The following is a 14,141-nucleotide window of genomic DNA, read 5'->3' as shown; positions in this document are numbered from 1 at the left end:
AACTTGTCACACTACCAAAGTTACACTCGAACTTTTGGCTACCGTTTTTGAAAACCGAATAATCAGCCGAAATTGCGATATCAATTGGCCGCCTCGGAGTTGTTATTTAAGCCCGTTGGACTATTTTTTGTGGGGAGCCTTTAAGGACAAATGCTATGCGAACCAGCCAGAAACGATTGATGCTTTAAAACACGAAATCGAAGTTGCCATTCATGAAATTGGAGCCCAAACAATCGAAAATGTGCTTAAAAATTGGGTTGATCGAATGGCCTACTGTAAACCCAGTCATGGCAGCATTTGAAGGATATTATTTTTCATTCATAAATGACAATGTTCAATTTTCAAAATAAAAAAAAAAGTTTGAAAAAATATTGATTAGTTTCTTTTTATAGCCGATTCAAAAAGCCCACCCTATATTTAAGAATCCAATACTTAGACATAAACCCTTGGCAAAATATGGAGTACCTCAGCAGCCTTTACACATTATATCTCTTTTGTGCAGTAGCCTAATAAAATAATAATAATTGTTCCTTCGTAGAAGAGCAAAGCGTCTGATCAATGGAAAAAAGAAATATCGCTTAAAAGAAATGATAAAAACACGAACTTTCACCAAAATTAAATAGAGAACAAAACCAAGAATTTTCAATGAAAATATGTTTCAATAATCAATTAATGTTGAAAATTATTATTATTAGGGGATTCAACACTGCGACCTGAAAGATCTATTGTGCCCTTTGCACGTGATACTCCAAATAAAACTAATGCCCAAGAGGAAGAAACTGAGACGGAGTAATGCGGTGAAATTGCCGTTCTCGACTTTTGAGAAGAGTGGCTTAAAGAACTTCGTGGGCTTCAGAAAAAGGCTGTTGCAATTGACCTCTTAAAAATAGATTGCCGATTTTTTAATAAAGGAAAGGCTATTGATTGGAACAGAATTGAATTTAGTTTCATTAACCAGCTTCTACAACGAACTTTGAGTTTCTTTTTGTTTTGTTCTAATGCTGCAGGAATTTCTTTTTTTCTGAACGAAGCTAGGCTCTAATCAAAACTTGATGGTGTGGATTGAGATGGTTCAATATTTTTATTACAAACTAACACAATTTTTTAATTTCCTAACAACAAATTTTTTAGAACACTTCGAGTATTCTGTGTCAAAAAGAAAAAAGTTCTTTCCTTGATAAATTATCAAGATGTTACATTCCTTTGACAAATTAATACATTTTTTAACGGTCCAAGCTGAACTTTTAAAGCTTGTGCTAATTGCGTAGACTAATAAGCATTCAAATTTGAAAAAAAAACAAATATGCCACGTTTTAGTTATACAATTTTAGTACTGATAATTTTTCTTTTTCAATTTCAAAAGTTGAAATGAAAAACGTGGAATGAAAACATTCATTAACTTTTAAATAAAAACAATTTCATATATGTTTTTATATTCTAAATTTTTCGAAAATCTCGAACGGACTATAAATATATAAGAGGAGTGGGCTGGAACTACTCATGCATAGCGCAATGGTGTTCTGATTATATGTAAATAATTAGCATAAATGGGAAACAGAATTTTTACGTTTTTGCAAACTCCACTCAGAAGTTCCTTCCATGGTCAAAATCTTTTAGAGGTTAAACAGATCATTATTCGGCTCTGAGCGAATACGACAGAATCAGCTCATGGGCTGACGGCACTTGGGATGTGTTTACAAAAAAACTGAGATTGTGTTGGTGATATTCGAAAAAAATCAACCAATGACGCTTTGTTGACGTCTGAACAATGACTGGTTGGACGAGTGTGTGAATATGTGTCAAATTATCGTGCAAATTTCGGCTGGCGATAAGATATCGTTAGTGAAATACAAAAAAATTAACACAATCTTCGCTCATGCTGCTTCGTTGCTATCTGAACGAAGATTGATAATATGAGTATGTTAATACATGTAAAATGATATTGAAGAATTCGGCTGCTGAGTCTCCCAAGTGACGTGACAGCCGAATTCCTCCTCACAATTTCTTCATCCATGGTTCCTTCAACTATAATGATAACTTATCTTTACACTACATGCTCACCATGGAGTGGTGAAAAGCACAGGGTACATAAAGCTTTCAACATAATACAATTTCTTAATTCTTCTTATATAATATCCTGTAACTTTAGGTGAAGCGTAGAGCCGGTTGTATTTGATGATTAGCTTGGTGTGGAGTTCATTTGTCGATTCCAATATTTCAGCGCTAGAAATTGTATGCGGCCACAATATCCTTAAAATCTTGCGCCGGCAGGCGTTGACAAAAGTATACAGTTCCCGAATCGGTAAAGATAGCGCCCAGGATCCATATAGTACCATGAATTTTAGATTGGAATTGAAAATCTGACGCTTGGTCTTGGCTGATAAGGATTTTGAAGGCTATATGTCGATTAATTGTGCAAAACCACCGCGCGTCTTCTTGGTGTTATTTTGCTCTTGAGATAACAAAAATATTTCCTGTGGTTGAATGACGGAGGAAAGCCCATGGTGAACTCATTCTCTAAGCAGTTCGAGATTAATTCGGCTTTGTTTACATTTATTTACAGCCAACTTCGCTTGCATGTGCAGTGAGAATGTCTAAATTATTTTACAAGTCCGACCTTTTGATAGCAAGGAGGGCGATGCAATCAGTATACACCAGTTTTTCTAGATGTTCGCAGTCCAGGGTACGGCCGTTTGCCCGTTAAAGACATACTTGATAGTTAAGGGCTTGCTCGTCTTTCGAAAATATATAAAAATTTATTTTTATGGACTTGATTTTGGAGTAGTTCTTAACATTATGTTAATACTGGACTGAACTCAGTGAACTAATAGTAATTTCGGTGACCGTTCGACACCTTCCTGGGAACTTCACGATTTCACATTCGTCGGATTCTTAAGTAGTTGCTTGATGGCTTTAGCTTTGGATTAGCTTTAATTTGGTTATTATCGACTTGATGGGCCAATTGGAACATTCAAGACTTATGAGTGAGAAATCTTCGCAAGCATGCAATACCACAAACGTCACGTATCTCTTTATGAACCTAAGAGGCATTGTTGTCTTCAAGGAAATGAGGTTACTTTCGCACTTAATGTTATGTAAAACAAATATTAGACTAACAAATTACGTGTGTCTTATCTTTACAGCAATTTTTGAAAAATATCAAAATGAAAAAATCATTACCTTATAAGTGCTATAATTATGAGTAGCTCTCTAAAACAAGCCCAACGCTGTCTACTTAAGAAAATTTAATCTTATTATCACTATCCTACTGTAGGTGATTATTACCAACTGCTATGAAAAATTTTATTTAACAAGCTTGAAGCTTTTATGCCTAGGTTCTTGCTGACAGACTGCAGTTGCGGATATTTTGAAATAAGTAAATCTCGACGTTTGCTCCCACGCCTTGCAAAGTACGAAAAAGAAAAAAAAAAACATGACATAGTGTCAGTGAGGTGGAATAAAATAAATTCCACACAAAATCTTTAAGTTTTCTTCAACAAGCGATGCGCCTTCACTGATATTTCGATGCCTCAATGCTTGGCTGCTTCTTCATGCCATTTGTTTTTCAATTCAATTTACGAAAAAAAAAAAGATTTTTTAGTAGGCAAATCGTGTTTTTAGCTTTTGTCACGTGACGCTACAAATCATCGTAACTTACAGAATGTTACAAAAAGAGTGAAATGACTTGGAACTTTGAGTAAAAGGAGCCGTTAAAGAGCGGCGACACTTACACACCTTTAACACATTCACTAGACTTGGTAGCTGGACACGGCTGTTGGAATAGTAGAGGTGTGAGGCATGACGGGGGTGTTGGCAAACAAGCCTTACAAATGCCGCTCATTGTCAGTTTTACAAGCGTAATAACAAAGGCGGAAAAGTAAGCAAAAAAATGCAAAAACAAAGAAAACAAACGAGTAAACTTCCACATCACGAATTTTCCTAAACGAACTGAAAAAGGCTGCAGATGCCTAAAATTTAACTTTGCCGGCTGTCTATCTCATACACGTCTTTTGGTTCAACGCAATAAGGGCATTTGCATGTATTTGTTTATATGCATATGTATCTATGCATAAACTTGTATGCATGTATGCATATGTGTCTGCATAAAAATAGGACTAGAAGTTACAAGCGTGAAATAATGCGCCGGATTTTCCAAGAACTTGTATTAGCGGCTGTGAAGTGGGGTGTACGGGAGCTGCTGCTGATAGTTGGTAGGGATTGTGGTAAGCAAATGAGGCCAGGTGTTGGCAACCTATGGTAGAAGCATTTACGTGCTCGGCAATGACTAAAAGAGTAGTCACAATATGGAAAATGTAAGTTGATTTGAAGGATTAACATAAATGAAGTGGACTGGAAATCAGATATTGTCTGCAATTTAAATCAGTTACTTGGAGTGGAGTTATTTTTGAGAATTGGTATGTTGGAAAGAAGTGATAGGTTTGCTTGTGATTTTGAAATAAGGCTGTTTTTCAAGCTTCATGTAGCCAAAATCTAATCAGGCGTTTTGAATTGTTTGCGTGTCTGTCTGGCGGGAGATCCCTAGCGCTTTAACCGTCGTGCTTTAGTCGTACTGAGATCAAACTGTTTTTGAGATAGGACACGATAAGAAGAATTCCATCTGTCTTGCGCATCTGAGAGGGGCACCGATGTCTGAGATGGGGACAACTGAAACCGGTTCTTTCGAACGCTCATTGGTAATTTCAGTTCCCTCTATGTTTCTATACCCTAGAACCCAAATAAGAAAAATGTTTTCTGCGCGTTCCTGGCGTTTGATCTCCTTCTTACAGGAGGCAGGGCTTTGATCGCAGCTTGACTATCGGAAAAGATATGTATGTTTCTCTCCCAACAGCGATCTCTAAGCATTTCGCATGCCTGCAGAGTCGCGAAGACCTCTGCTTAAAAAACCATAGGAGTTTTTGGCAGCTTAAAGGAGACTGAAATATTGGTTGATTTAAAGAATACCTCCGCTACCACTTCAGATTTCAACTTGGATCCGTCAGTGAAAACAGAGGTACCTATGTCCGTGTGGACTCTCCTCTCTTTCCAATCCCGCCACAACCCTTAAAACTCAGTTTGCGGATGGAGGGAAGGAAGGAGAAATCTGCCTCAGAATGTGATCATGTCCTATGTGAGCTTGCCCCCAGAGGTCAACCTCTTTCAACCTAATAGCACTCGGAGCAGCAATAAATTGAACTTGAAGATTATATAAAAGGGGGTAGTCTTTGAGAATTATTGTTCATGGACTGAAATAAAGAGTGATTAAACTTTGCGAACACCAGTTTCAACCTATTGAGAGAGTTTGAACTGGGTCCTTACTACTTTAATACGCTTTTCATATTTTTATTAATTCTAAAATTCATTTCACAACTCTTTTATTTAAAATAAATTTACCTGGCGGTCTTAAAAGTCCGCATGAATACAATTTTTTTTTTAATTTGCAGTAAATTTTAAAAACCTTCCATAAATTCTGGAAAAGGACATGAAACAGGGTCTTTATGGCTTAATATATCGCTAGAATTCATATTAGCGACGACTAAGAATTCGTATTAATATACAACTTGAAACTTTTACTTTGCCATTGCGCATCGCTATTTCAAACAAGTCAAATTAGATTTTCCCCCAGAATTTGATTTTTGCCAGACGTCAAGATGAAAAATTTCCTCACAGTAATCCTGAACACTGAAGTGAAGCAGACGCTCATGGTATTTAGTAGAGAGGCCATGTGGTTCTTGGCATCGTTAAATATGAGTCTTAAATCAGCTAAGATAATAAAAATGGCGTTTCCAATATGGCGGATGATTCTTTGATTGTTAGATTGAAGGGCAATTTGGGATCGCTGATTGAAAATTTTGGTGACATTCTGTATCTTCCACATATCCGTAATTTTGTTTTAGTTAAAAGGATCACCCTATCACACAAGCTCTAACAACTGCTTCCTTATTATAAAAAGTGTCGAGATAAATGTTTTCAAAGTTTCTTCTCATGTGAGTCGCACAAAAGATTGAGCACCCATGCAACGATTTGCTGCAAACTCTGTTTTTGCTTCTTATTTCTCTGTTAATCTATTTCTTTTTTGTTTTGTTTCTTTGTTTTTTTCACTTACCCGAAACACTAAGCTGGAGCTAGTGAACGTCGGTCGATTGTCATTCAAATCCAACACCTCAACGCGCAACAAACGTATCGACTGCATGGGTGGATTGCCACCGTCTTTGGCTGCCACTGCTAAACGATAAATACTTCGATCCTCATGATCCAGCACGACTCGTGTGCGAATTACACCCGTCGCCGCATCAATGCTGAACAGCCCGTAACCATCCGAATCACGACCTTTCAGTATCGAGTAGGTGATCGATGCATTCTGACCGTTATCACGATCGACGGCACGAATGCGCACTACTTCAGTGCCGGGCGGCTGCTCCTCGCGTACGCTGACCACATCCTCTTGTGGATCGACCATGTCCGGCGCATTGTCGTTGACATCGGTGATGTGCACTTTGACGGGAACGCGCGCACTGCGATAGGGGGTGCCTTGATCGCGTGCCTCCGCCACCAGGTCGTAAACGGCGCGCAATTCGCGATCGAGCGGTTCGCGGGTGGTGATCTCGCCTGGAAATATGAAAAAAATTAAAAAAAAAATCATAAGAATTAATTTAATTTATGAAAAAGGAAGCGAGGTAACTATACAAAAACGGAGTTTCATGAATGTGTATTTAAGTAGTACAGAGGCGTTGGATTTTTTTTTCCTTTCTATTTATTGTAATAAAGTAAATCAAAATTAACGATTCCAGTAAACTATTGAGAAAGTACTGTCCTTTCAATTAAGCGCCGTCAAAAGCGCCAGCGGTCATCGCATGATTTATTCTATGTCAAATCGCATAGCTCTTCCCTTCTCTGCATCTCTATGCAATTGTTTCCCTTGCCCAGGTGCCATGAGACACAAATATTTTTTATGAAAACCAAATTGTATCAAATTCCAACCGCTAGTTTGTTTGCCAGACTATTCAATCAACCGGAAATTAGACAAATTAAACGACGTTGGGCAGTACGAACATGACCGAACGGGTGAATGGTCGACTACGCGTTGAACGGTGGTTGTGTTGGTAGTTGGAGAGCCTTTGGTTATTCGATCAGTCGTATTGGGGGCAATGAAGCTAAGAGTTGAAAATGTTTTGACTTATAGATTTAGGTTATCACTCCCCGTCATAGTAAAGATTTATGGTTAGCAAAACGCCAATGACGACAATAACAACAAAAAGCACACAGAATACATGCATCATGCACATGAAATATCTAAAAACTTCAAGTAAATAATAGCAAAATTGTAGTTAGCAAGAGTTTGAGCTGCTATTTGTTAATACCAGCATACAAATAAACTCTCGTGAGGAGTTGCCTGATCTCCTATCGGGCGCGTCCCAGATGGTGGATAAGGGAGCCCTGACATCACACTCGTGTGATGACTCAAAGTTGGCATAGAATCAGGGTGCCATCCGCTAACCAAACTCGCTAGGGAGGAGTCCCGAATAAAAACCATCCTTGGTAATGGACAACATAGGGGATAATACTCCAAGTGGAATCCACAGAAGTGGCAATCCACCCGCTTCGGCGGCAGGGCCATGGATTCTGGAGGCTCCAACCATTACCCAAGTCTCTCAGCTCTATGAGCGAGAGCGCATCCTGGAGGAGACGGGGGTGCTATCGCAATCTCCTCTTCTTCAGAGTCTGACAAACGTTTCCCAGTTTCGGAGGGCCTGAGTTGTGAGGTATTTTCGGTGACAGCACGACCACCCAAAGAAGCCGGGAAATCGAAGAGCCTGGCAAGGAGGGAGAGAAGAAAGCGGCTGGCAAGGCTCATGCGGGAGAAATCCTCATGTGGCTCTGCCGGCTCTTTTGCGGGGGAAGCTACCGAATCCTCGGTGGGCACAAGCGCTCTCAAATTGTCTCGCTGTCTAAGTAAGCGGAGAAGGACAGTGACTGTAAGCAGTACACCTCAGTCCAGCACTGCTCCCTGCCCGGGAAAAATTTTTTGGAAAACTGGGGCCTGACCATCAGCTGACGGATGCAGAAACAAATACTGCAAAAGTCGACTGATGCGTCAGGTTTTTGCCTCCAGTCCTGAAGTCAACGCGAAGGGTTATTAGACGAACGACGGCACCATATGGGTGATGTGCGTGTCTCTGGCCAACTTCGAGTCGATCAGGACCGTGGTCAATAACGTGCCCCCATGGAGACCACTCGTTTCGCGGTCTACAGGGAAGAGAGTGTACCCCTCAGGAAGGCCATCTGCTGTATTCCGGATCCAGATCTGTCTACGGCGGATGTCCTATCATGTATACGTGCCCACAATCCGGGCATCAGCACGAGGCTTTGGCGATTCCTAGAGCAAAAACCGGGAAGGAAAGGAAGGGGCTGCTCTTGTGGTGCGAGTGGATGAGGTCAGTGTTGATGTCATTGGCTCACGGTACCGGAACCATCTGAGTGCCTTCTTTGGGACAGTCAGTTTTCACGTCTTTCCCAAATTATTAGCTCGGACGCTTCCTGTAGCTACCGTCCCTTGACGGTGACGCAGATTATCTTGCAGCATTCCAAAGCCGCTACCGCACTACTAAGTAGAAGGCTTACCCAGCTGCACACATTACCCCATATAACAACAGTGCAAGAGCCCTGGGTCTTTAGGGGCCCCCTCTGTGGCTTAAACACGTTGAAAGGGGCCACGTTATTATATGACAGGAGTTCGAGTAGACCTAGGAGCGGTCTTATAGTACTATCCCATCTCACTATGACGAGTCTTGAGCAATTCTGTTGCCAAGGCCTGGTAGCGGCTGTGGTGTGTTATAGAGGTAGACGCGGATGGTCAAAGTCGTATAATGCTCTGGAAGAGCCACCACCTGGGAAGGCCACTAATCTCGTGAAGTTCTGTGAGCGCCGCAATCTGGGCTTTATCCTATGTTGCGATGCTAATGCCCAGCATACAATCTGGGGCAGCAGCAAGTGCAATGGACGGGCTCTCGACTATTCAAATTTATCGCGTCCTCTTGCCTAGACATACATTACTTCGGAGGTCGAGTAGATTTAAAGAAAATTAAAAAGGGAACCCGAGTGCAGTACATTGGATTTAATTGTGTCTGAGTGCTGATCTTGCTAGTATGTCCCGCCAAAAATCAAAAAAAAAAAAAAAAAAAAAAAAAAATACAATACAGTTATACGAGTACTTACACGGAAACGCTAGGAAGAAATTAACATAAACAGCTGTCGGATGGAAGGCTCAAACTGTTCCTACCCGCTGACGCTAGGACGTTTTGCTGTCGAACAGAGTCTTGCGTGTGGGTAGAAAAATGTGGTAGTCAACTGTTAGTAGTGGACACTTTCTCAATGTTGGACGGTATCGGCATTTTTTGTATTTGAATAATTTGTTCAGTAATTTCCAAATATTGAAATACGCTCTTCGCATTGCCCGGGGATCGAACATTGGGTACACACAGTTTTGCGTTTACTTCCTATTCAACGTTAGACCAAATTGGCTCTATTGGATTTGACATTAGGAAATAATGGCATATAACAAATATGTTACACACATATGTACGTATGGAATAAAGATTGTAACTTCTTTCCTCATTTATTTCTTTTACTGAAAGAAAAACTCATTATCTCATTATTTTGAAACATTTCCTCATTTTGTATTTATGTACTTTTTCTAATTTAAAATTAATTTCTAATTTCAAGATAACTTTACGTTTCCTCATTTTGAACTTGATACCGGTTTTTAATACCCATCCTGCCTCTGCAAGCAATGACAGACCACCGATTGTATTAATATCATGTACGCATAGAGTCGTTCTCTCCTTACTACGTATTTGAAAAGGTTTGTCGTTTCAGGACACATTATAAATTACCATTCGTAAAATTCTTCTATTAAACGATGATGGCTTAAAAGCGAATACTGAGCTGGCAAAAATTTCAATTATTTTAGTTATTTAAGTAAGATTTAGAAAGTTTAGTAGGAGCTACATCCAGGGTTGATATTTTCTATACAGCAAGTGAGCTGGCACCAATAGGGATAAACCCGCTTCCTTCATAGGTTCTACACTAGTATGGTATATGTACGTACGTATGTATGTATATACGTCATGATGGAAATAATAATGAGATGGCGCCTATCGTGGTACCGTTACTTTCCTCTCAGCGAATTTGACAATGAGTTACGTCGTTTACCACCAGTATGGCCAGGTTTTCCATTTTCGTAACTTAATTTAGCATTTTTTTTGTTATTTAGACTCGGAGTTTTAGTTCTCTCTTCATTTAATTTTTCTAGCCTGTTCTAATTAAAAGTAATGTTTATAATTTTGTAAAATATACATTTTTTAAAAATTAGTTAAATAATTCACTCAGTTTTATTTAACTTTGCTTTTTTAACATCTGGTCACATTGCCCGCGATTGCAGTTGTTTTTGGTGCCCTTCTGCTTGCAGCAGTCAAATCTCTCTCTCACTACTGCAGTGTTGCCCAGCTTTAGCTATAAAAACGCACTCAAATGCCCATTTAAAAAAAATAAAATACCAAATTTTTATTGAATTACTTAAAGAACTTAGTATGCGTGACAAATTGTCTTTTAAATGTGCGTTTTTTTAAATAAATGTGTTATAGATATGTACAAAATAATTTATGAGTTTTTTTGTTAAAAGAAACTCTTTTGTCAAGGGAACGAGTTATTTGCTATATTTCAGGTTATGTAACAAAATAAGGTACTCTTTTTGTAAAAATGTCGTTATGGACGGATGGAACGATTACACCTCTATGGTTTTAATTCGCATTCAGTAAATTCAAACGCTTTTTAAAATGTGTAAAAATGTTTTCAATGTTAAGAAGCGTTGAGAGAAGAACATTTAATATTCTTGCATTAACTTAAAATTAAATTTGCAATTTCAAAATATCAAACTTTATAAAAATCAACATATTTGCATTAGCACTAAAATCATCTCAGAGTGCCCTTTTCATCATTCTTTTGTTTAATAATACAGTTTTTTTTAACTTACATTTCGGTAGCTTTAAATTAAAAATAAAAAGAAATAAACACCAATCTTAAAAATTTTCGCATTTTGGGTATAAAAAAGCATTAAATTTATTGTGAAGAGCAAATGGTTGGCAACACTGCACAACTTGGCAATCGTGACGTCACGCGCTCTCTGATGGGCGCAATCTTTTTCCTATCATTCTTGTATATATGGCACATTCCAAGAAGTCATGTCAACTGCTTTACTTGTCATCTACTTAATTTTCGTTATGATTTACGAGCTCAATATTCACATCTACTTGAACTGTTCTGAATATTCTCAATTATCTCAACAAAGTAATTGAAAATAACATCCGCATGAGATAGCGTTTGCAGCCTATTCGCACGCACTGCACACATTGCCACAATGTATAGTATGGTGGTGCAGGTGCGCATGGTTGTGTTAAAATTCTTATGCGCAATTCTTCTCGCAGCCACATTAGAGTCGGAGCGTTATAAGCAATGCGGAAAATGCCGTTTATTGGCACATCAACCGACTTTTATTCACGTGAGTGCATACTATGTGCACACTTACTAATATATGTAACCAACTTTCCTGTTACCCTGCCTTACGCTAAAGCAAACTATTTCTTATGTGGCCATGATAATGATACTGGCAGCTGCTCTCGAAATAGAGTACCGCGAAGCGCACGCGCAGTAGATACAGCGTCGAAGAAGTCTGGGTTACACTTAGGTACCTACATACGAGCACCTGGTTTACAGGATTAGCAGCACCACTCGATTTGCATATTTAATTTAAATAACAGCTAAGCTCCTGATCTGTGCCACAGTACATCTCACATATGCACACATGCTTGTACGAGTATAAATGCATTGGAAGACAACATTCTGCTGCCGCACACACAGTGGCCACAAAATGTCAACCAGTTGACATGCCATTGACGGATGAGCTGACAGTGTTAAAACTGTTGTTGCGCGCACACTAATGGCTAGTCTGCCATCCATCTATCCATCCAGCCAGCCATGTACGTGTAGTAATGCAAAGAGCACCACAGTGCGATCTTCGTAGCAGTTGATATTGAACGGCAGCAATGTAATAGAAAGATGAGGCTTAGGCTCAGGCTGCTGCTGATGGTGCAGTAAAAGTCAGCGAATGTAGCGCCTATCGGTAAAATGTGTACCTGAAGATCATTTGATTGCCTACGCCGACTGATCCGCCAACTAAAAAGCGGATCAACGCGACGGATGCGCGGCTAGTGCTATGCTATTTATTAACAACAATATCAGCGGTTTTTGTGGCATCAATGAACGAACAGGTTTGCCTAATGCAATACCCATGCCGCTAGACCCACCAGTTGGCCAAATTCTCTCAACTTTTCCTCTCGACATTAATTTGCTTTTTCACCTAGTACGACAATGGTATACCTGCCAATTTGATGGCTTAGGAGCCCAACTCGAAACTGTCTACTTTGAAAAGTAGAACAGTAATGCCTGGCCATGGGTCATGGCTTAGCACATGGTTGCCGGTCTGCTGGCTTGGCCTGCTCTACGACGCACTGCTGCGGGCTGTTTTGGCTTCAAAGTAGCAGCGAGTATGGCGTTTGCCGTGGGCTAGGCTATTCCAATGCATTTGCCCCCAGCAGTTCAAATGATGGCTGCAAGTGCGCGGTCTGCTATGCAGTTGATGGAGATGTTAGAAATGTTAGTTTGTTGTGGCGGCGATTTTTCTTGATTTTTTGCAGAACTATAGTGACATTAATTTATGTTAAAAGGAAATTCTTAACTTCCACTGCGAGTATGGTTAAATATATACCTAAATACATATGTATATGATCGTTCAAAAAATAACTATGCAGACATACTTTGTGCACATACTCCACATGGAGAAACATAATTGTTGAAATAAATTTACGTTTCAAACGTATAGATATTCCGGAAAGCATATACTAGGCTGTACTCAATGAATGTAAAACATTCCAAATAAGCTCCAGAATGATAATTTAAATTGGGCATACAAGCCCAAAGCCTGAACTTATTGCGCACTCGAAACATATAAATGCAAGAAATATTTTTTTCTTGTTGCGATGGTCTCACAAACCTCATCTCCCACTATCCGTAGAACACCAGTACCAGTCGGTCACTTCCCAAGTAGCACTAAAGCGACGATTTGATACCATTATGAGACCTCCAACCGGCAGATATCTACAGCCAGTTAGAGTTGTTGATGCCATGGAGAAGATTAATGGGATATAGGCTGTCGAAGAAAGGAGCATCCAGTGACCTTAATCGTGTCTAGCTGTCAATCCAGGTCATTTACAGAGAAAGTGCTCAACAGCCTCCTTCTCTGGAAGGTTCCCACAGCTTCTGCGATGGGAATTAAATGGCTTTTCCGCACGTGTGCATTTTATATAAGACAGGTGGAAATAGTGATTCTTACTGTTATTGGAAGGATTATCCTTCCTCTTAAAATTCGTATGAACGCATTACATTGATCAATACTGCATTGGTCGTCATGCACAATACTTATTTTCAATTCATTTTCCATTTGGAACCTTATTTCATAATATAGTTCTGCGATAGGAGGAGTGCTCGTTCCTATTGGCCAAAGCTATACTAGCTAATTTGCAAAAGCCTTTCTGAGGTCAGGTTTGTATTATCAGGAAAATTAATTCAAATACTTCAAACGGTTATAATCGCTTGGTATCAGATCAGGGCTATATGTCGCAAGAGATAGAAGATCCCTCCCATGTGAGTTCTCGGGGCTTCTGCGTGCCATTAAAAATGTTTGCGGCCTAGCGTTGTCTTGCTAAGATGTAACATTCTGGCCGCATCTGGCCGCTTTCTTCAAACTGACCATAGTTTGAACGTAGACGGCCGAGTTGAGTGTTTTTGGGTCCCTTCCAGTCTCACCCAAAACATGCTTGGATGTTAATCTCAGCTTAATAAATGTTTTAGCAGACATTTTAGCAAATAATCGCATACGTCAATATATCGTATTTTCTCTTGTGACCAGCTTTATGTAAATAGCTCCAAACGGGTTTCTGACTAATCTTCAGTTACTAAGCAATGTAATCTCCCTGACTTTATCAGCATTTGCGACGATTTGCTTATCAGAGCGCGCCTACCTTCGACGC

At 39.6% G+C, this 14,141-nt stretch overlaps 1 protein-coding gene across 1 annotated transcript in view; it reads right to left on the bottom strand.

The window, feature by feature from the left end:
• LOC128864735 (protein dachsous) overlaps positions 1-14,141 on the bottom strand; it is a 210,426-nt gene that overhangs the window by 37,383 nt on the left and 158,902 nt on the right. The window contains exon 7 of the mRNA XM_054104488.1: positions 6,104-6,606. Coding sequence (XP_053960463.1) covers positions 6,104-6,606 — 503 coding nt within the window. The remainder of the gene's footprint in view (positions 1-6,103; positions 6,607-14,141) is intronic.

The sequence above is a fragment of the Anastrepha ludens genome, chromosome 5 (assembly GCF_028408465.1).
Source record: "Anastrepha ludens isolate Willacy chromosome 5, idAnaLude1.1, whole genome shotgun sequence".
Lineage (NCBI taxonomy): Eukaryota > Metazoa > Arthropoda > Insecta > Diptera > Tephritidae > Anastrepha > Anastrepha ludens.
This window is presented reverse-complemented; position numbering and strand designations above follow the sequence as displayed.